General features: G+C 45.2%; 1 protein-coding gene across 7 annotated transcripts in view; it reads right to left on the bottom strand.

Annotated features, from left to right (window-relative positions):
- Positions 1-24,178, bottom strand: part of LOC116953045 (dystrophin) — a 662,108-nt gene that overhangs the window by 316,779 nt on the left and 321,151 nt on the right. For 6 of the 7 annotated variants that reach the window (XM_032972888.2, XM_032972885.2, XM_032972886.2 and 3 more), the window contains 7 exons: positions 23,942-24,112; positions 22,139-22,243; positions 19,277-19,423; positions 16,793-16,978; positions 8,249-8,386; positions 6,112-6,264; positions 2,800-2,979 (listed from right to left, as the gene is read on the bottom strand). In XM_032972888.2, the coding sequence (XP_032828779.1) occupies positions 2,800-2,979; positions 6,112-6,264; positions 8,249-8,386; positions 16,793-16,978; positions 19,277-19,423; positions 22,139-22,243; positions 23,942-24,112 (1,080 nt within the window). The remainder of the gene's footprint in view (positions 1-2,799; positions 2,980-6,111; positions 6,265-8,248; positions 8,387-16,792; positions 16,979-19,276; positions 19,424-22,138; positions 22,244-23,941; positions 24,113-24,178) is intronic. The other variant, XM_032972890.2, reaches the window with a different exon arrangement.

Here is a 24,178-nt window from a genome sequence, read left to right as displayed (position 1 = left end):
ACGGCGCATTTGGCCGGAATGATCGCGCGGCAACCGACGCCCGGACGCGTTTAAAGAGCGGCGCACCTCCCACTCCGCGTGCCAGACCTCCGTGCCAATCAAGCTAATTGAATCGCCACCATTAAACCCTTTTAGGCAAATCAGGCGTCAAACGTTTGCGCAACTGACAGCAGCGGACGCTCTAATGATTTTACTATAAATAAAACAAGTTCCCGGTTGTTTTTTTTTTGCCTCCCAGGCTGTCCCCCTTTAGATCCTCTGGATCGACTCTGAATGTTAATTGAGGTCCTGACAGTTTTGCTGCTGCCGCTGCCGCTGCCACCGTTGCATGTGTTACGCTGCATTTATTATGCACGTCGTGGTTACGTCTGCGGATCGTGCAACACGGTACATTTTAATTAAGGCTTACTCACTATTCACGCGCTCGCCAGAAACCTATCGCCGTCCGCAGCGCGTAAAAAGGCGCGAGCGTTTACTTAGACCCATTTTATTTACAAGTTTACGTTCTGGCAAACGCCAGCCCTGTCCTGCCGTTCCAGTCACTTTCAACATCAAAAATTGCTACAATGGTCACACTGTAAAATGTTATTCCACAGAATGGATTCGTAGAGTTCTAGGTCTAGTGGCTTACAGTTTGTGCAAGTACGCCACGGTACGGAGTAATGAACTCAATGGGAACGTGTGAGCACACAGGGCAATCGATAATGCTGCGTGGGATACCTACTTGAAGTGTGGCCATTATTAATTTTCCTTTAGTTCTGGTAACGTGGCCACTGAAAGGTTGAGGTGTCCTGAAAATGCGACGTTGTGCTGTTGATGTTGTGCAATTATTCTTTTGGACACAGCACAGACAGTCTTAATCATCATAAACAGCCCTACAGCTCATCGCTTAATGTGTTAAGCCGCAGTTAAATTATTAAAATGAAGCGTTGCTTTCACAGCGTTCAACTCTACCTCATAGCCAAACGTCTCAGCGTCAACTCTGCTTTAATGGGCTTAGAAACACTCTCAAACAGACAGCATCGTGCAAAATTTAACGACAGCAGAGAACCATCCATGCGGTTTGTGGCAGTCTGTGGAAGATCAGAACAGATGCATGCAGCACTGCTGTAATGTTCAGATGGTGGCTTTCAAGCTCACAATCTCTGCCTGTAAATCCCACAGTGCCATCCTCCTGCTGCACTTAGCAGTCATGCACAAGTGAAGCAAATGAGAGGGAAAAAACGTCCAACGATGTAACAGCCAACTCTGTAAAGTCAACAAAAAATAATTCACCTTGAATTTTGACAAAGCAAAGACTGAGAAAGGAATTAGTGGAGGGAATAAATGGGATGAAATTATTTATAAGCAATGAAACCTAATAATATCATGGGATCTCCTTTGCCAGTATGAAAATATGATAATAAGGTTTTCTCCTTTTTTCTGGCAACAAACAGGTGTTAAAATGTTAAAACACCAAACTGAAACCTTTTACAAGGAATCATGTCTGCATTAACCACAACGCATGTGGCCGGAATGCAAACAAAACACATACTCTGATAAGATATGGCATTGTCCTTGAAACTGATTGGTCCACACCAGAGACAGCTTTCTTTTGAGCCTCATCTCAAACGGTGTTAGACACTTTTTAGCGTCCTCTGGTCTGACACCGTTTGAGACGAGGCTCAAAAGAAAGCTGTCTCTGGTGTGGACCAATCAGTTTCAAGGACAATGCCAATATATTATCAGAGTATGTTTTTTGTTTGCATTCTGACCAGAGGCATTGTGGTTAATGCAGATATGATTCCTTGTAAAAAGTTTAAGTTTGGTGTTATAACATCTTAACACCTGTTCTGTTGCCAGAAAAAAGGGGAAAAACCTATTATCAAGCCTAATAATAATAATAAGGGTTGCATCAGCTGGAGGCAGGGCCGGATTAAGGCATGGGCTTTAGGGGCTGCAGCCCAGGGGTGTCGGGTGGTGGCGGCTTTAACAACACTTTAATAATATATTTACGCGATCTAACCCAAAAAAAAACCCATAAGATAGTCAAACATTAGTTTAACACTATTATTACAGTAAAATCTTGAGATGTGTCACCACACTCATCCTAAGCGATGCCAAATGGCTTTCCTGCAGAGCAGAGAATAAGGGCATAGAGATTGGTTTATGGTTGGATATCGCACTTCGTGTTGTGGTGCCCATCAACAACTCCGAACTTGCAAGAAAATTAACAAATGGGGCATTGTTTTACTATATCAACATTCATCCACGAGTGGACATTGGATCTCACACAAATCCGTAAAAGTGACAAACACATGCGTAACACAGTTTCAATTACAAGTAACATTTGCTAACTTTACTGCAGACACTCATCACGGGAAAGCCAGTACATATTGTTGAAGGGCTGTGAAAGAACAGCCCTTGCCCTGCTTTAAAATAAGGAACAAGGCCATTTAAAAAAAAATACTCATTCCCATTCAGTTTTTCTTCCAATTTCGTTCCAATAATGGACACGTAAGTCATCGCAACGGAATAAAAACTCAAGTAAAATAACTGTGTCGGTACCGAGGCACCCACAAGGTCATGCGGGAGGGCGTGTGGCACTCTTTGGTGCCCCGCTATCGTAGAGCGTGGTGGTCGTGTCGCTACGGATCTCTGTGGCGATTAACAATGTCTTTAAGAACAACTTGCAGACGTCCCGGCATGGGAAAGGGTTTAAAACAGGGCGTGGAGCATTCACTAACAAAAAAAAACCAGAATAAAATCCCGAGAAGTTGCCTCCACAAAGCAGCTTCGAAGGACCGCCGGCGACGTTACCGTCTGGTGCTGCGCCCTGCGGAACTGCAGGAAGTGGCTCTCCAGGTCCCGCCAGCGCTTGGTGAGGCGCAGCATGTTGGGCTCCAGAGCTTTGGCGGCGCCACCGCGTGCCAGCTGCTGCGCCCGCCTTTGCAGCGTCTCGTAGCCCTCCCTGCGCTCCTCCAGCTGCTTCACCAGCTCCTGCGGCGGGCACGAGGGTTCACGGCGATCGATACGCGTCGCGCCACTGCCACCGCTCCCGCTGCTGCCGCCGCCGCCGCCGCCGCCGCGGCTGTTGCTCCGCGCCGTTGCGGTGCGAAGCCTCGCCAGAGGTGAACCCAGCACCCCGGCCCGGCATCGCCGTCACAGTCAGAATATTTATTTTGACTGGTGGAATCCGACGAGCTGTGAAGCTCTTTTTTTTTTCACAGATGTCCAGTAGGATTGGGCATCAGTCTGCCACGCACTACTTGCAGAATGTGAGCCCCGTACCATTTCAACATTCTCATCGTCTTAACTTGATATTTATTCATACGGGCGACTGCCACGCGGTACACCCTGATGCGCTCTGCGGAAGGGGAACTCATACTGGACATCTGTGAAGAAGAGCTTCATAGTTCTTCGGATTCCTCCAGTTTTAATACAGATTCTGATTCTGACCCTGCGAGGCACAAGGTGAACCCAGCAGCACTGGCCAGCGCAAGCAAGAGGCCATGTTGCTATGTGGCTTTTCTAACCAAATAATTTGTGAGCATTTCGATTTAAAGCTTTCGTGACTGCAGGGATTCATCTTCTTTGGTTCTTTCGGTAAAGTCACGCAGAATGAGAATAAAATAATAAATTTATAAAATAAAATAATAATATTCTCACGACGTTTCGGCCACAACACAAGCAGCCTTCATCAGGTGAAGGGACGAGACTGTCTGGAGGACAGCGCTGGAGTGAAAAAGCCATGCTCAGATCGCGACCTTTAAGCTGTGTGAGAAGAAACAAAGCGCCTTGGCAAAGGAATTAGCATTGAATTTAGCATTGAAATGGCTGAGTGATTAGCTTGTGACTGGTCACAGAAATGGCTATGTTAAAGTTAAAGCATACACATCCTCAGAGGCACCCCTTGACAAAGGAATTAGCATAGAATTTAGCATTGAAATAGCTAAGTTAAAGCATACACATCCGCAGAGGCATCCCTTGACAAAGGAATTAGCATAGAATTTAGCATTGAAATAGCTGAGTGATTAGCTTCTAACTGGTCACTGTGAATGTGTATGCTCTGACTTTAACATAGCTATTTCTGTGACCAGTTACAAGCTAATCACTCAGCTATTTCAATGCTAAATTCTATGCTAATTCATTTGTCAAGGGATGCCTCTGCGGATGTGTATGCTTTAACTTAGCTATTTCAATGCTAAATTCTATGCTAATTCCTTTGTCAAGGGGTGCTTCTGTGGATGTGTATGCTTTAACTTTAACATAGCCATTTCTGTGACCAGTCACAAGCTAATCACTCAGCCATTTCAATGCTAAATTCAATGCTAATTCCTTTGTCAAGGCGCTTTGTTTCTTCTCACACAGCTTAAAGGTCACGATCTGAGCGTGGCTTTTTCACTCCAGCGCTGTCCTCCAGACAGTCTCGTCCCTTCACCTGATGAAGGCCGCTTGTGTTGTGGCTGAAACGTCGTGAGAATATTGTGTTATTTTATTTTATCAATTTATTATTTTATTCTCATTCTACGTGACTTTACCGAAAGAACAAAAGAAGATGAATTTGTGAGCAGTCGATCAAAAATGGCAAATTTGGACCACGACACCGGCACATATAGCCAACACGTTCTTGAACGTCGTGGCATCTTAAACGTCCACTGGGAGGCAGACGGCACGTATTTTATGGTGGATACAGCCACAGTATTAACCAGGCCAGCCACTTGGCTCGAACCACGAACCTCCATAAAAAAAGCAGCAACCGTGGCACCGCCGGCCAATGCCACAGCTGTTTGGAGCGTGTGCCCCATACCACTGGATCGGAACCCTTTCTCCATGACGATCACTCCACAAGTGGCAACACTCGTCCCGACAAAGGCTAATGCACAAATATGATTACACAAAGTATATTTTGACTGGAGCAGCATCAGCACTCGCTATTTTTGATCCCGAGGCCTGGTTGCTTCATCCTGGACTGTGCTGATCTCACTTCTACATGAAGAGGTAAAGGTACAGCCCTGCAATAATTTGGCGATGCCGCTCGCTGGTGGAAGGGCCTCCACGAGAAAGAGCTCTAGAGGCAGCTCTAGATGACCCCTCCAGAGAGGATTTGACCTACTCTTCCATGCTGGCAAGAAATCTTGGAAGAGATGGGAGAGTACCGATGCTTTACTATGCCCCACGCAACCTGCCCATCGACCATCTGCTGTGTGAATCCCGCCCCCATCGTTTCCACTGCCGGGGCCGGGAGGAAGAGTTCAACCGGGCACCTATGGAACGCGCGTGCTAATCATTGTGGTAATCATTGTGATAACCATTGTGGTAAACATTGCGCTAACCATTGTGCTAACCATTGTGGTAACCATTGTGCTAACCATTGTGCTAACCATTGTGATAACCATTGTGATAACCATTGCGATAACCATTGCGATAACCATTGCGATAACCATTGCACTAACCATTGCGGTAACCATTGTGGTAACCATTGTGCTAACCATTACACCTCGGCAGCATATTCTGATGCACAGATGTATTTTTTATACTAAATTTTTCGTAGAAAATCTCTTGCTATGCCATTGCATCAGCATGGTATTTAGATTACATTTTTTGTTGTGGATATGCTATACAATTTAATCTTGCGCAAGGCAACAACTGCGAGGGTTGGAGTCGCATCGTCCCGTTGCTTGCAGGATGACACCGAGCTACTGCGTAGGATGGTAGAGATAATATTCATTTGGCTTGCTCAATAAACACAGCTTTCTTTTAAAGTTGACTGTGCCTCTCTGGCAAAGTGTAAACACCATCAACTTTTACCTCGAATAATCCATCTATGCTTGGGTGCACAGCTGCGCACATGTACCTGGTCTGCCCCCACGGATCCTTCTTTGTATCACCCATTGAATAAATGCATCATTGACAGTAATTAACAAGACATGATTTGTATACACGCACTGGTAAAGTGGGTAATTTAAGCTGGAGGGAAAATACTTGGAATAAAAGGCTCTGAAATAAGATTAAATAACACCTGCATCTATTAATATGAAATTAAGTGGAGCCGTGTGGCCATGCATGCATGCAGAATTCAGGCCTTGACACATTTCCCACGTGGAGATAAAATGAGGACGGGATCGGCACCTGAACTTCCAGCTCATTGGGCGTCCCCTCCATTCCAGTGAGTCTCTGCTCCGTGTCATCCAACCACTGCATCATATCATCCGTCTCCCGCCTGTACTGGTACCAACTTGGCCATATCTCCATCACCTTCTGTCGACGTACAATCTTGACCTCCTGCGCAGAGAAGAAACATGGGGGAGGCAAGGCGGAGAGAGATCAGGTGGAATGTTCCATTTCATCGGCGGGGTGTGTTCTTACCGACCGGCAGAGAACCGATAAACTCAATGTGACCGAGTGGTTCTCGATTATAAAGCATGAGCTATGCTCCTGCCTGAAGTGCAGTTCTGTACCAATCAATCACTGGGGCCATTTTTGCCCGTTGCTGAATATCAGCACAGTTCTGATTTCTCAGTCGTTAATTATTTATATTCGACCTTCTCGCATCGGCGCAGTCCAATTTATTTCATCAGCGCAGCGTGCGCTTGCGCTGCAACGCACCGCCGAATGATACGCTCGCGATTGTGTTTAACATTTGAGAGCACGACGCGCAATTGGCAATGGAGTCCGCCACTTTAAGCAAGGTTTCTGCAGTAAAAGGCCTGCAATTTACGCAAATGTGAATCATTATCATCGGTATCGATGAGCAAGCCACTGCTGGTTGAAGGCCTTTGCAATAATATCGCCAGCCCTAACCGTCTCGCAACGCAACAATCCAACCGACTGTTTTAATGTATTATTGTTTCTCATGAATAAATAAATTCTACCTTTCCATTGAAGGTCCAACATTTAGAGAGCGCAAGGCAGCCACTAGGCGGGCACGCTGCAGTGACAGACGAGGGCATGGGGGGTTAACGATCGCGTCAGTCTGGCACGTGCTCTGCCAGTGGTGACAACGTGCCCTCTCAGTTTTGAACATTGTCTATATTTTCTTTATTATTTGTAGTTTTGTTTTTGTTAAATGTGAATCTTTCATAAAATAAACATATCCACGAATATAAGTAATTAATAGCACGCAAACAAAGAGAGCACAAGCTGCCAGTATAAAAAGCACATGCTAGGCCGGTATTCTTCATGCACGGCTCGGCTATGGCTCAGCTCTGGCTCGAGCTAAGCAACGGCTTTTGAGGTGGCTCCACGCATGGTCGTGTTTCCCGGCCATGCTCAGGACTCCCACGAGCCAAGCCCGAGGCAAGCGAGGGCTGATCCGCTCGTTCAGCTTTCAAAGAAACTGAGCGCCTCAGGAGACGTCGAGAGAATACGGCCCTCAAGACTGGCGCGCCCAAGGGGCACGGCTTTCACCGGTCACGTCGGCCTACCGCAGGCTCCGCGCTGGTGCCGTTGCCTTTAAGCCCTCTAGCCGTGTCCAGCTTCGGGAGAGCCTATCGTCTCTGAGGCTGTGTTTGAATGCAATCTGGTAAGCAGCTTTGTGGAGGCTCTAAGGTCCATTATCCAAGGTTACACTTCACCACCAATGGCCCCTAAGAGAAAATCAGTGATTTCTTCTGTCTCGCGTACATATTTATGCACACTTCACTTATCCAGGAGATGTATTTATTGATCAAGGAGATATGGAATACGATGAACCCTAGCGATTCACGAGTTCTGGATTCGTGAGTTCCGCTTATTCGCTAGTTACTAAATGTACACTAATTCCCCAATCGCGACCCGCCAGACTTGAGCATTCGCGAGTGTACGTAGTTGCTGGACCACCAACACCGGGGAGGTGCGCGCAGAATCTTACTACGTTTGAAACTGTCTGCGAAGATTTTGCACGCCACCTCGGCCACCCGCTTTGCGTGTCCGCACTTTCCTCTCTCATAGAATCTCCCGAGAAGTTATCCCCCTGAATTCCTCACCATCACCACCACCTTCATCAGCGTCAAATCAGCATCAAAAGTAATTTTTAAAAACACATAGTTCTTTATATTTTATTTATTGCAGTCATTGTTATTATTTGTACCAGGAACGTAGCTCCATTGTTTTCCCCCATTGGAACAAGGTTTCTGCATACAGGAATTCTGCACTCGCGAGCGTTTTCAAGTGCATAACCCGTCGCGAGTGGAGAGGGTCGACTGCACACCGTTGTGGCACGAGGAACAACTTCCCCTTTTTACAAGGGCAACCAGGAGGCAAGGGCGGCCTGCATCTTTGGCCGTACCTTTATCGTCGCATACTTGTTCCTCAGCGCCTTGAGTTTGGCACCGATTCTCTCCCTCTCGCTTTCATCCTTCGTTTCTTTCAGTAGCTGCTCCCCCGTCTTCAAAGCCTCTTCCACCAAACCCTCAACAACATCCTCCTGCGATTGTGACATGAAGGCGGCAACTCAATGGTGGGCACGGAGTCGGGTGTGAACAAATGAACACGCTCATACATTGATAATTTGTCCCCGGCAGCCATGATAGAGCACTCATTAATATATACAGTGAGGGAAAAAAGTATTTGATCCCCTGCTGATTTTGTACGTTTGCCCACTGACAAAGAAATGATCAGTCTATAATTTTAATGGAAGGTTTATTTGAACAGTGAGAGACAGAATAACAATAAAAAAATCCAGAAAAAACGCATATCAAAATGTTATAAATTGATTTGCATTTTAATGAGGGAAATAAGTATTTGACCCCCTCTCAATCAGAAAGATTTCTGGCTCCCAGGTGTCTTTTATACAGGTAACGAGCTGAGATTAGGAGCACACTCTTAAAGGGAGTGCTCCTAATCTCAGCTTGTTACCTGTATAAAAGACACCTGTCCACAGAAGCAATCAATCAATCAGATTCCAAACTCTCCACCATGGCCAAGACCAAAGAGCTCTCCAAGGATGTCAGGGACAAGATTGTAGACCTACACAAGGCTGGAATGGGCTCCAAGACCATTGCCAAGCAGCTTGGTGAGAAGGTGACAACAGTTGGTGCGATTATTCGCAAATGGAAGAAACACAAAAGAACTGTCAATCTCCCTCGTCCTGGGGCTCCATGCAAGATCTCACATCGTGGAGTTGCAATGATCATGATGACGGTGAGAAATCAGCCCAGAACTACACGGGAGGATCTTGTCAATGATTTCAAGGCAGCTGGGACCATAGTCACCAAGAAAACAATTGGTAACACACTATGCCATGAAGTACTGAAATCCTGCAGCGTCCGCAAGGTCCCCCTGCTCAAGAAAGCACATATACATGCCCGTCTGAAGTTTGCCAATGAACATTTGAATGATTCAGAGGACACTGGGTGAAAGTGTTGTGGTCAGATGAGACCAAAATGGAGCTCTTTGGCATCAACTCAACTCGCCGTGTTTGGAGGAGGAGGAATGCTGCCTATGACTCCAAGAACACCATCCCCACCGTCAAACATGGAGGTGGAAACATTATGCTTTGGGGGTGTTTTTCTGCTAAGAGAACAGGACAACTTCCCACATCAAAGGGACGATGGACGGGCCATGTACCATCAAATATTGGGTGAGAACCTCCTTCCCTCAGCCAGGGCATTGAAAATGGGTCATGGATGGGTATTCCAGCATGACAATGACCCAAAACACACGGCCAAGGCAACAAAGGAGTGGCTCAAGAAGAAGCACATTAAGGTCCTGGAGTGGCCTAGCTAGTCTGCAGACCTTAATCCCATAGAAAATCTGTGGAGGGAGCTGAAGGTTCGAGTTGCCAAACGTCAGCCTCGAAACCTTAATGACTTGGAGAAGATTGCAAAGAGGAGTGGGACAAAATCCCTCCTGAGATATGTGCAAACCTGGTGGCCAACTACAAGAAACGTCTGACCTCTGTGATTGCCAACAAGGGTTTTGCCACCAAGTACTAAGTCATGTTTTGCAGAGGGGTCAAATACTTATTTCCCTCATTAAAATGCAAATCAATTTATAACATTTTTGACATGCGTTTTTCTGGATTTTGTTGTTATTCTCTCTCTCACTGTTCAAATAAACCTACCATTAAAATTATAGACTGATCATTTATGAACATCAGGGGATCAAATACTTTTTTCCCTCACTGTACTTTGTTTTCCTTGCTTCCCAATACTGAAACGTGAAGGTGCTTTTCAAGACGACTTCAGTGCACGTGAATGTCAGGAAAAACGAACCTACAAGGTCAATGATTAAACATAAAATGATGCTAACACTGCCATCGGAATATTCACCCTTTGGTTGAAATCAAACTTGGATTTTTTTGTTGTTGTTGCAAAATAGCGCCCAATAATGGCAACGATATATGGAAGTCCTTCATAATGTATTCTGGGTATGCTTATCGATATGCACAATGGCAAGAGGAGCTGACATGTAAGACGTTAAACCTGACAGCTACTCTTGGGTGATCGGATATAGTTGACGTCGTGTGCAGAATATTGACAATGATCTTCGGATTTTTATACGTTTACTATGCTTTTCTTCCCCAGGGGCAGCCAAAATTACCATTTGCTATTTTAATTCTGATTGAGAATGCTTTGGTGACAAATGCTAGCACACTTAAAGCAAGGCAAGGTTTGTACAAAAAAATAGGTGTGTTGGCCCAGACTGAGATTAGAAAAAAAACACTTAGGAACTTTGACAAATATATATCGTCTGAGCATTATAACAATCGAGACCTTGATTGCGTGTGTGTGTGTATTTAATTACGGAGGAGGCTCATGACAGACGCTACTGAGCAGTTGGAGGCAGCTGCCCTCCAACAACAACTGAGAGCAGAGGAGCGACGCTCACAACGAGCGGAGTGCCGGGCGGCTAAATGCAGCAAGATGGCACAGTAGGGGGTACAGCTGTTGTGCATCTACCAGTCATTTCAGTCAGCCAACTCATGGCAACTGGGTCTCTCCCGTGACCTCCTGTCAGCGAACCTTCGACACGTCACGTGGCCTCTAAGTGTACCTGGCCTGGCACAGACGCCGCGGTGACAGGGGGGGGGGGGGGGAGCGGTGGTATAATGGTTAGCACGCTGCGCTACGAACCCTGCGACCCGAGTTTGATTCCCACTCACGGCCAACACCAGTGACGATTATCTACACTCATCCTGGGCCTCCCCTATATCGAATCAGCCTCAAGTGAATAACCTGGTGTGGTGTGTAAACATCGCCACTGGGCAGACAAAGGCGGTCATAGGTGCGAATGGCACTCGCCCCAACAGTGTGTTCAGGCTAAAAAGGGGATCTTTGCCTAGTTTTTAATTCGAGGTTTTAAATATATATAATTCCGTAACATCTTATGCTGTATGCGTGCGCATTTAAATATGTACATGGGGGGGGAGGGGTGGCGGTGGAAAAAATCAGGCACTGTGGTCAAATTTATTGCAGAAATTCCAATGCTGCTGTGGCTTTTGAGGCACATTTAGCAACTTTTGTTTTACAATTTCACTCTAACACAGCATGCAAACAACACTTACACAGCTCTGTGAACACAATCAACGCCCCCCCGTGCAAGCGTCTCGAGGCGTTTGTTGACAGCTCAATGAATAAAAATAACAAAATCGCCATTGCAGCAAGGTAACAGTTAAAATTGAAAATCAAATTGTGGGGTTGAGTAGATTGAAACAACAAAAGTTTTCTTTACTTTGGATGAAATGACGTGGAATTATCACGTCACCGATATACACATATTGTAATACAGCCCAAAATCACTGCAAAACAGGCGCATGGCCAGATGCAGTCACCTTCTTCAATGATAGAAAATTATTGGACAGCCGGCAATGTGACTGCCAAAGATCACCAGAGTCAGGCCCTGGGTCTCACGATCCAGGATTGCCGTATTCACAGATCATGGATGGGGATGATCATGGGCAAATGTCACAGATGTCCACCAAGCCTCCACAGAGGCTATCGAATGGCTTAATAACCTGGCTATACATGCACAACGTTGCTAGTTTCACCTTGGAATACAGAGAGAAGATTATCATACGTACTGAAGTAAAAATCAACAACAAGACAATGTTCTGGTTTTAGTTTGTCACATGAAGGTCAACTGGCTTGATAGAAATAAAAAGTTGAATCTAAGTAGAAACAAGATTGGCTAAAGATCGGACGAAGAAACTCTATAGGAACAAAAACACTGCAGGGAGTTTGGAAGGAAATGTTTTTAAGTACTTTAGTTCTACCTGCAATATATTTATTTCGAAGCATAGTCCATTGAATCCTTTAAAAAGTGAGTCGAGACTGGCTCATAGATTTTAAGGAATAACAAAGCGTCACCTGGTAATGCTACGGAGTAAACAGCGTTTACCCTGAAATACCTTGGCACGGCATTTACTCAGGGGACAGCTGTATATGGGAGTGACGCCAAATAAACGACTCATGGTTCATGACATCGCCCGTGCGTTGGCACGGTGTTTGTGGTCGAAAAAAAAACACCTCTTGTAAAAGTGTTACACCTGCTACACGATTCCTGTAAAAAAAACTGTTTTCAACCTGTGCGAACGTCTCCTCACGTTACAATTGCAATGTCAGAGTGATCGCAAATAATCGAATGCTTTTTTTTCTTTCCCCCCCCCCCCCATGAAAGTTTTGCCCTCTACCACTCATATCCACTGTCATATCAAAAAAGTTTGTAAGGATAATCTTTCTCCCTGTGGAATTAAGTAATCAGAAGTGTGACATCCCCAAAGCAGTGTAGATGTTATAACAATTATAGGTACGTGCAGTTTATCAAGCCTTAAACTGCTCTCCTCTCCCCTATGCGATCAAAAAACCTCCTGCCAACTGAGATTTATGAATATCCTGGGGGGAAAGGACGTATCTGTCTGGTGGGCTTTTGAATCATTCCGTGCATTTGTTCGGCACGATGTTCTGACGCACGGTGGCTCGGAGCGATGTTCCATTCCTGAAGCTCTCAGCACGCAGAGCAAAATGCCGGAACATTCAAGAACTTCTTCAAGAACTCAAGGAAGACCCTCGGCTTCGAAAGCACGCGGGGCGAAGCGGCGGACGTCGCTTCGCTGAACGACGCGCGGTACTGTGCGGAGACACGTCGGAGAGCCGTAGAGCGCAACCGTAACAACCTCCCATCAAGGAACAAAGTGTCTTTTCGCTTTTAAACTTGTCCTCAGGCACGGATGGATTATATACTACGTCCTCCACATTTTTTTTATTTCCGGTGTTTTAGCGGCTATGGCAGGTAAGCTCACAAACCAAATTGAATGTTACATCTCGGCCATGAAAACCATCCTGGCAAAGCGGGCAACATCTAAAAAAAAAACACACCGTCAAGTAAAGTTTCACGCACAATGTGCGCGCGTGCCGCATGGAAATGGAACACGTTAATGGGTAAACAAGACAAAGGTGTCCAATCAGCTAAGGAACGCACTTAACATGGCAACTGGGAGTCTCAAATCAGCCCGGCCCTGCCCCGTGCCTCTCGTCGCCCGCCCATAATGTGCAATTAGCAGAATCTCCTTCACGTGATTTGCAATCGGTTGGGGGGTGGGGGGTTTCACGTCCGACTAATTACCACACTTTCCCTTTTCTTTAAGTGAGCAAGTGTGAAATTCCCGCCGACGTAAGATTGGCAAGTGTGAAATTACGGAGCCGACCCCGGTGTTTACCGCGGTGCGCCAAGGGTAACTCCGCTCTCCGGCCCCGCAGTGATTAAACGAGTGCCATTTGCCACCTCAATTATAGACTGTCAAAGCAATTTTACAATTTGTGCAATTAACAGTCTAACAGCGTAAACTGCGAGAATTCCAATTCCCATTGCAACATGTGGTGTCCTATAATGTAAAAAAAAACATTAGCAGTGGGAATAATAAACACATTATTTTTTTTAAGTGAAGTTACTTATTTTAAGTGGCTTAATAAAATACAAATGCCATGTTGACTTTATGAAATAAATGTGGATAATAAAGACGCTGGTTCCTCCCCTGCCTTGGACATTTTAATAAAATCACAGACAAGGGAGTTATATAATTTATAGATTTTTTTTGCCATAACAATGGAAGCCATTTATTTCTACCATGATTATTATTATTTTACTTATTTTATAGCATTTGTTTTGCATCCATGTGTCCATTACTCTGTGCTTCCATCCTTGCAATCTTCAATTTTGTAATCGTGATAACTTTGTTTCAACTTAAATGACCGCTATCAACCTTGGCAAGCTTCACAATGTTTGCACAAAACAATTTTAAATGACAAATAAACTAAATTAGTTCCCTTTTGCTCACTATTGTAAATTCTATATAATAAAAATGCAATCGCAGCTTTCCAAACTCTGATAACTGAAGGTGTTGTCATAAACTATTTCAAAATATAAGAACGCGTTTTCTTTATTCTATATCTACAAGAAATTTCTACCCGCGTGACAAGTGTTGAAGCCTCTGATGTATTTATAATGCACACAAATATAAATTGAAAATATCTATATGCCGTCAATTTCTCCGGATGCAACAGATCAAAATACAGATGTTTCTTTTTCCCACAATCTTCAGGAGCCCCCCTTGCCCCACCGAATTGAAATAGCGAAGGCCAGATTTGCTTGTGTTGTGCCATGCGGGTCCCAAATGGCCTCATACAGGAGCGGAGGTACGGAGTAAACGGCTTTGATGGAGACATGGGGATATTAAAAAAAAGCTGAAAAAATAGGCTTTTTTCTACCAATATTAGGTCACTGACACAATGCCTTCTATCAGTATTGATCAAGAAATCCCATTCTGCAGAGACGCTTGTTAATTATATTTTTGTGCAGCCATTGGATATGGCTTCGTATTGCTCCATTTTATTTATTACTTTACTCTCCCCAATGTGTACCCCGTTAAATGTGTCAATGGTAAAAAGAAAGCAACATTTCTATCTATAGTCTCTCAAGCAGTTTCATCTATGGTTTCATGTCACCTATAGATAATAAACTATTTGCCTGTTTTTAACTTATCACATAAACTAAAATATTTCAACCAAATTGCACAAATTATTTAGATATTACAAGCAAATGTTAATTCATCAATACATAAATACGCGCATTATATCAATATTTGTCGTATAAACTACGGTACTTGTTTCATGTGAGCTATAGCGTGGTGGTAAACAGACTGCACTCTCAACCTGGCAACCCGAGTGTCAGTCGTGAGCAACGTTTACAGCGGTCGTCCGTCCTCTACACACATACACAATTCGTTTTGCATTCAGAGTAGCAGTTAGTCAATCGGGAGGCTGCATTTGGGTGATGTAAAGAATATATACTACCACCTCATCAAAGAGGTCCAGCCAGTGTGGAGAGGGAGGCAAAATACTCTCTGGAGCGGCTCATCGAGAGCTCCTTATAGTGATAGGTCCTTATACCCTTCGGAGGTTGTAAGCAAGCACTTGTTTTAGCTTAATAGGTGTACTGGTCAGGAGAGGGTGCACTGGTGTAATAAGTGCCAGCCAAAGCTCATTTAAGCACTGAGAAACTTGACCTTTTTGAACAGGTATTAACTAAACCTCACCCGTTATATCACGCACCTTTACAAGTCTCTCGCCTCTCATATCTGACCTGTAACATTTGCAATTAGCTGAAATGTCAATATTGAATTTTTTCGTCTCTCTCTCAGAAATATTAAACAATTATAATCAAGTCAAATTTTAGTTGGGCCTGTTGCGCAATTTGATCGAGGCTGAAATAATGTAGGGCACGTAACTCCGCATCAACTCATGGTCGATTGAAATTTATCCTTACACTTATGATACGTGCATTGATTGGGGCATGCGAGAAGAGATTATATTTTAAGATTCATGAAAATTGCACGCAGATTATACCACAAACAATAACATTCTGGCTAATGGTGCAAACACAACTGTGCGAACGATATAATATAAAAACAGGCAAAGTTCATATCAGCAAGAAAAAATATAATTGAATCTTGAATCAAGAGACACCACTAAATTGTGACAATTCATAACATTTATGAGGGTTGGTGGGGGAAACGTGATAGCATTGGCCCTCCCCACCCCTTCTAGATTTTTATAGTGAAGTAAACATAATGTCAGTGATATATGTTACACTGCTGGTGGGTTTTCTTCAGACTTGCCCCATCGTGACGTAAGTGGCCAACAGCGAGAGCAGCGTTTAATATTTGTCTAAAGTTGTATTGTGTCCATGGCCCCCACCTCGCCTGTTTGTATTCCCCTGCCCCCCCCCCCACCTTGGTGAATAGCAGACAACACGTGGGCCAAACACAAAGAAAAAGACCCCCGTATAGCTTGAACAGACTGGTGGAGCAAGTGCTGTGAGCGAGCACCTCTGAAGGCTGGCATGGCACACGAGGGGGTGGGTGGCCAACACTGCCTTTGTCTCCCCGGTGGTGATGTTTACACACGACCCCAAGTACTCATTTGAGGTGGAGTCGACCTAGGGGAGGCCAAGGATCAGTTCAGATAATCATCATTGGCGTTGGCCATGAGCCGGAATCGAATTTGGGTCACCGGGTTCAATCCGCAGCACCCTATCCACTACGCCACCGCTCCCCTTACACATGGGTCGCAACAACAACACCCACCATTCGCCACTAAGTGCCGGTGACATCACCACGGCACAATGTGCCAGGCCAGGTGCAGTTTGAGGCCACGTGAAGTGTCGAAGGCTCGCTGACAGGAAGTCACGGAACAGCCCCAGCAGGTGCCATGGGTTTGACTGACCGAGATGACTGGCAGATGCACCAATATGGGTCACACACGGTCGTGCACAATTACATTCATGTTTTATAGCGATTACAGAGCCGAGGGCCCTCCGCGTGGCCAGCACGCACCTTTCCTTCTTCAAAATCTTCCTCGTACAAATCTTCCCCGCGCTGAATGTCCGCGTCGAGCTGCCTCAGGGCGTGCTCCAGGCCCTGTTCGCGAGAGGCCGCCGCAAAGACGATGCCGGCGGTAGCAGCGGCCTCCGGCGACGTGGGCCCGTCCGTGCCGTCGCCAAACGCCATGCGCTCCCCTCCCTGTTGCCGCCAATGCAAAACGGCCGAGGCCGACGTGGCCGCGGCCGAAAAACCCACGCGGGTCCAAAAAAAAAAAAAACAGGTCGATCGTTAGGGCTTCCAAAACACAGCCGGGTCCCCACAGCAGTCTGATCGTTAGGGCCGCTTTCAAACAGTTGCCTATTCACGCGTTGTAATTGCAGAAGACGACAGGCCTAACGCGTGTGCGCCGAACACATTCCGCTGGGTAATATTGTTCTGGAGAGGCAATGTGCCCGATGGGTTAAAGAATGTTTATTTATGCGTGGAGACACAGAAACAGTGTTCTGCTCATTTAATATGTGGGTGCGCTTGGTGGAACGGCAGCAGCTGTTTAATTTATTTTCAAGTGGAGACTGTTCAATGCCTCTTCTTTTTTGCGGTTGTGATTGATCTCCTGCGTTAGGACTGGCAACGCAGAGAATTTCATCAACACAAAAACGGGGTCACCACTAGGCACCGGCCACGTTGACAAAACAGCAACCCGGGAATCGACGTGAATTTGAATACCGTGAGCACAAAAAAAACCTCGGAATCGCCGACTTTACGTAAACGAGTGGCACGCACTCGTAATTGTTTTCTCCAGATTAAAAAAGAAAGCACGCAACTAAGAACGCGTGGCACATCGTACGCAGGTGCTTGAGTATGTAAACAAAAATCGATGGTGTTTTAAAATGACTGTAAAAACGAATAGCTCCATACAAATGTATGTTTGTGCAGCCCGTGTGGGCATAGTGTGTACAATGTATTTAATGCCGCTGTCACAACACACTCAGTGATCCCTGACGAAGGCTATGATTAAAACCTATTATGAAAATTACAGTCATTTAACACTTTAATTACTGGACACATCAACGTTTTTGCCGTTTTGTTCTCAAGTCTATGGAAATTGCATGTCCTATAAATTGTCGCGATGCAATTAATTTTATTTTTATTACTTTTAATATTACTACTACTGTCATTGTTATCGTTATTATTCCCCTCATTCCAGCTAATCCGTATAATTGCGCTCCCCGCATTTAAAAGGCCCTCTGCAAATACCCTAACAGCGAATGTGGGAGGTACGGTCAAGGTAGTTTTTTTTCTTCTTGAAAATTGTGGCGAAATTCTACACGCTACAACGTGACGTGCATCCTTGTGGGTTTAGGCACGCACAATTATCAACGGGGTGACTCACAGGGGACTGTTTTTTTTTAGTTTAAAAAAAGCCCACCAATGGGGCCCAAACACGAATGAACGATGGGGGGTGAATGCAGGCGCAAAAACAATGGGACAAGCAAACCAATCGTGTAGAATGGTTTAGACACCGCTATGGATGACAACAATTTTAGCACACCACTTTGAATAACATCGGCTCGAAATGATGGTTTAGCGTGGGCGTGCAGTTATCGTGCGGAGCGTGCGTGTTGGATTGCATTCAAACTAAATGCGTTAAAAATGTCCACCCGGTGAATGTCATATCTCGGACCGGCTGTATGCTGCCCGTGGATTATTAATTAATTTTATTGACTTTGTCCTGTGAATTTATTCGACTAGTCATGTGTACGCTAAGCAATTTCTACTGACTATTGCCAATTGTCTGGCCGACCCGTCTCCACACCAAGGCTCACGGTCGTTCTCGCCATGTGGGGAAGGAAGCAATCATATATATGTTTTTGTGTTTAATCGGCGCAGCTTTGAATGCAGGGCGCCTGATTTGTACACGATGGCACATTTCCACGTGCATACGGGGCGATGTGGTGAGCCACAATCACTCCTAAAGCTCGAATCCGATCTTGATCATTTGCAATGACTGCCGCTCTATTTGCTGTGACTGGTGAAGTCTCAGGGGCTCAATGCAAATACAACAAACTGTGGGTTTTTTAATGATATGCAATATTTAATGATATGCAATATTTAATGATATGCAATACATATATTTAAAAACTGCAAAAGCCATGAAGCGAAATGGGATTTGTGATACAGGAAAAAATATATGCAAATTAAATAAGTGCAAATAAACCAAGTGACTAAACAAATACAAACACGCAGGTTTGAGTGTCTACAAGAACCAACAGAAATGTTTGAAGAAAACTCAGAACATCCCTTTACAATTTTCCTTTCCATTTCCATGATGTGAAAATAACGACGGCAATGTTTAACAAAGGCGCAAACACGCGAACACTCTGGTAAACCAATGTCCTCAAAGGCACACAGAACGCCTTTAATGGAGATAAGCCCCCTAAATATCTCGTCTATTTTTGTTTTCTGTTGGTGCTGGTGTTTAGTTAAAGTCCTTGCCTGTAGCGAGACGATATGGGAGGGGGATTTGGTGCTGTGGGGAGCGGGCGAGTTCTCTTCTGACCGAACAGACGACAAGCTAGCCAATCGGTAGCTGCCTTTGGCGTGGCTTGAGCCAATCGGCTTTCTGGCCTCCAAGAGTCGCCTCTACTTGCGATGCGTGCAGTTGAGGGGTCGGGGTAGGGGTCAAGGGTTAGAGTTCATCCAAGAGCAAACAAGCAAGCAAAATAGTTAGGGGCAGTTAAGGTAAGTGCTCTTTGTTTTATACATGTGAGTTTGTGTGGCGAGTGGGTTCAGCAAAGAAGAATGCAGAAGATGAGCGATATAACGTGAGGGAAGTCAAAAATCCAGAATGGCAATGGAGAGGAATGAAGAATTTTCAGAGAAGCCAACAGGTTTGGAGAAGCAAGATAGATCACAGTGGAAGTTACGTGCACTAGAGAAGACGACAGCGAGACAGAGAGGGAGATGTGCGGGCATAAATTACGATCATGCAAATCACCGTTAAACTACGCTACATGCGGAAGGTTGCTGGGATGGAACAGCATGCATCCATCAAATCAAGGGGATTAAACACTGGCAGATACACATCCCGAAACATAATCAAAGCCACAGTCAACATGCGCGCAGTATTCATCAGCGTTAGCAGTTTCACATTTACTTTGCATCCGCCTAGGACTGGGCCAAAGCCTTTGGCGGGAAATTGCTTTATGCTCTGCTTTATTTATAAAGCTGACACCGGCTTGTCACTACTTACATTTTTTTTTTACCGAGCCATGGCATAACAGTGTGTCTTCCTCATTTCTCTCTCTATATATAAAAACCTTAAAGAATAACTCAGCATTAAAAAAAGAGGAAGAAACCGATAAAAGTAATTTGGGAGAAACGTTAATACATGAGGGATTTTATTTTCATTCATTGGCATGCTCTTGGTATCCAGACAATAATAATGGGGGAAATAAACAGATTTGTGGGCGACCCAACGCCTGAAGGACCCCGTTTTAATGCCAATTCCCGGGTTTAACCCAGGCCAGTGGGACGGACATCTCAAGTGGGAGCAATGCCCAGGCAGGGTCGCTGCCAGGTCAGTCTGCTCTCTGCCTTAAATGAGGTGCCCATTGGAAAACGTGCAGCGGTATGAAATTTAAAGAACCCTACGGTAAAGGAAGACACCCTGCTGCTTATGTTCATTGCAGCCTGGTCTCACAGAAAATATTTCTGTCCCAGTTATTGGTCGCATAAATTATTCGTACGAAAGCCAGAAGAATAGGAGAAGTCTACCCCCACCATCACGGTGGGTATTCCAAGCTTTATAAGTTGAAAAATAAAATGGTCGATGTTTCTGCCAAAGGCTCTACAGGAAAGCGAAGAGACACAAATTTATTTCGAAATCCCTTGGACGAGGCCTTCTTATCAACAGTCGGGCTACACCTCTACATGCCCTGCAATGAGTGGTCGTCACACATGATAGCCGATAGTCCTTGTGTTCGCAAGGACCGTCTCGGATAGCGGCATAAGTGGTTCGGTTGTTTTTTTGTCTGATAAAGCTTCTACAATAATAATAGCTTCTACAGTTACACAAAAGCAGGAGGCATAACTTTTACTTGCATATTTTTTTTATTTTAAATAATTTCCCCCGAGTTCCCCCCCCCCCCCCCCAGGAGAGGCAATGTTACCAAAGCGAATTTCCTGGAGGTGGCTCAGAGGTCAGAGCAATGAGCTGGCACCAATGAGATCATCGGTTCGAATTCGAGCAGGCACCCATAATTAAACCACGTGCTCAAGCGTAGCAGCAGACGGTCGAGAACAGAGACCGGTGACTGCGCGCGCTATTTAGGTTTTGAACTCTATTTGGCACTCAATTCCAGCACTGAAACAAATAAGGTATCAGTTTGGCTATCGTGCGACAATCTCACTGCGGAGCATGTGGGAAAGTGCGAGCCCTTTCTGTGTGAAGGATAAAGAAAAGGCCACTTAAAAGGATTTTAGGGAAAAATCTCCATTAAAAATCTCGTCTAAAAGGCATGCCACAGCTTCACCAATGTACTCTGTCTCATGCCTGGACACCCAATAGCAGAGCCGGGATAAAATTGGGGAAAATACATATGTGTACAAAAAGTTCACAGCCTTAAAAGCTGAGAGAAATGGCACGAAACGGACTTGATGCGCATGCAGAAGCAGCAGCTAAACCTGAACGTTGTTCACAAAGCACATATCAACACAGTCCAGCTGAGTGGCAAGAACGCTTCGCGATGCCTTAAAGTGTGTGCATGTGTGTACGTTGAACTTCCTTCGCACCGTACGTAGCCAACCGTGATAATTGGAGGTATGGGGGAAGGACAACAACAAACTGAACACAGAAAACAGTTCTAATGAAAAGAGTTTTCCATCTAGACTTAAACGTGCATAGCTCCAGTGGCTTCATAATGCACATAATATGTAACCATTCTCTATCAACTGCTGCTGTAAATGAATACCACCCCATTTCTGCAGTCTTACGTTCCTGTGGAGCATAAATCCATCTGGCGCTTATTTTTGCTCAGGCTGTATTAAGCAAATATAGGCTGGAATGTAAATAAACAAAACGTAAATCTATATTGTTCTAAATCATGTGACTCAAGCTGGGGATTTTGAATAAGTCTGAAGATGTAAGGCAAATTCCATGGCTGCAATGCGGGGTCATTCCAATTGCACTGCCAATGTGCCTCTCCTAAAAATATCTTCATAAAAAAAATTAGACTCCTGTGCTACGGGCTGGTTAATGAAACTAATTGGGGGTGTAGATGATACATTTGTTGAATTATATCACCATTTCGAGCTATGTGTGTACAAAACGGAACGTGATCGAGGTGCATTGCGGACCTGTTGCTCCACTTTCTGCTGAATTACATCGCTGGCCGGAGGGGACGCAGGAACCGTCTCAGCTTCGCGTGTGGCGACCACTGGGACCGGGCTCACCGATATGGGCTGCGTAGGATACATTGAAGATTAAATAAACGATGAGCACAAAGATTCCACCGTATAGTCTTAACAGGCTGTTGGGCCAAGGTGCTGTTAAGCGAGCACCTGCGAAGGCCGGAACAGCACACGAGGGCGTGGGTGGCAAGCGCCACTGCCGATCGCCTTTGTCTCCCCAGTGGCGATGTTTACACAGCACGCCACATACTCATTTAAGGTTGAGTCGACCTAGGGGAGGCCCAGGACCGGTGCAGATAATCGTTACCGATGTTGGCCGTGAGCGGCAATCAAACTCGGGTCACAGGGTTCGTGGTGCAGCGCGCTAACCACTGCACGCCCGCTCCCCCCACAATGCATACAAATGCATGCACACATACACACACAAAGCGCCACCATCTAGTCAGCATTCCGTAAGGCAAACGATATATAAGGTACGAATACTGGGCGAGATAACCAAATTTAACTCCTGAAAATGCCACAGTAGTGTGTGGCGAAAGCTTGACAGAGGGAAGTGTCAACACAGGCCAACCCAGAAAAACGCACGTGCATCCCTCATACAGCTCATACTGTTGTTAGCGAGCACCTATTAAGACTCACAAGGCACACCAAGGAGGTGATGTGGCCAGTTCCACACCCAGCCACCTTTGTCTCCCAATTGATAATGTTTATACACTGCACCAGGTATTCATTTAAGGCCGAGTTAACCCAGGGAAGGCGCAGGACTTGCTCTGATACCACTTGCCACTGATGTTAGCCATGGCTGGGAATCGAACTTGGGACTGGGTTCATAAGCAGTGTGCTAAACACAACATAGCCATTCCCAACATACACACACACCCCTGAAAGGCAGTGATATACATAAAACTTTCAAAATAATATTTTATTTGAAAATGTTGAGTCAACTAACGTCATGGAGTATTTTGCAGCTTCATGTATACATAATAATTAATAAGAAAAAATAATTGTATGAGCAATTTTGTACAGTTTGTATCTAAACACAAAAAAACGGCATTATACATAGATATATATTTGTTTGATCAAAATAATAACATTACATTGCCAAATGAGCGACATGGCTGGGATGTCATTATTTTTAATTGAGCCGCTCAAAATAGCAATAAAAGGGAGAGAGAAAATAAACGGAAAACGATTAAACATAACGGCCATCTCGCATTTCTGCGCAAATGTTTTCTGGTGAAAGGTTAAAGTACGAGGGCAGCGAGAGCAAGTGGCCGGCCCTGGTGTGCACGCCTTGGTGTGCACGCCCTTCGCTCCAGTGCACATCACTGACCCTGTCACTTCCACTTCGTCAGCCTTAAAAAAAACATGGCACCACGTTGTAAAAATGGAAGAACAAAAAAAACTGGATTTTCAATGGCGTCACGAAAAAAGTACTTTTTGAAAGCAACACTTTAATAATTTTAGTTTGTGAGATTTATCTCCTGTCTGCGTCTATCCTGCCTACAATTGAATCACCCTGAATGCAAACCGCACTCATCGGATCTCGGAAGCAGAGTTGGGTGTGGTTGGTTAGTCAGGTGAGAGATGGGTTAGCGAACACCAGGCCTTTGTAGGCCGGGGGACTGCGAGGTGACACATGAGGTGGCAATGATAGCAACGAGTTAATGAATCTATCCTTGTGGAGCTCTAAGTGTTACTCTCTTATGTATGTGTGTGGGTGTTCTAATATTTTCTCCTACTCCTTACCTTCCTGGTCTTGATGCGCTGAGCGACGGAGTTGAACCTCTGATGGAGCTCGGTCACCTTGGGCTCCACGAGTCGGCGGCAGTAATCGCCGCGGTTTGCCATCAGCTCGCCCGCTTGGTCGTGCACCACCTCCACCTTATGGCTCGTACCAGGCAGCTCCGACTGCAGACGCTGCAAAGACCGAAGGACAAAGGCTTCTCTCCTTTGGTCTTCTTCCAGACGGCTAGGGGCATGTGC

This window comes from Petromyzon marinus, chromosome 49, assembly GCF_048934315.1.
Source record: "Petromyzon marinus isolate PM22_M1 ecotype Great Lakes invasive population chromosome 49, UKy_Petmar_22M1.pri1.0, whole genome shotgun sequence".
Lineage (NCBI taxonomy): Eukaryota > Metazoa > Chordata > Hyperoartia > Petromyzontiformes > Petromyzontidae > Petromyzon > Petromyzon marinus.
This window is presented reverse-complemented; position numbering and strand designations above follow the sequence as displayed.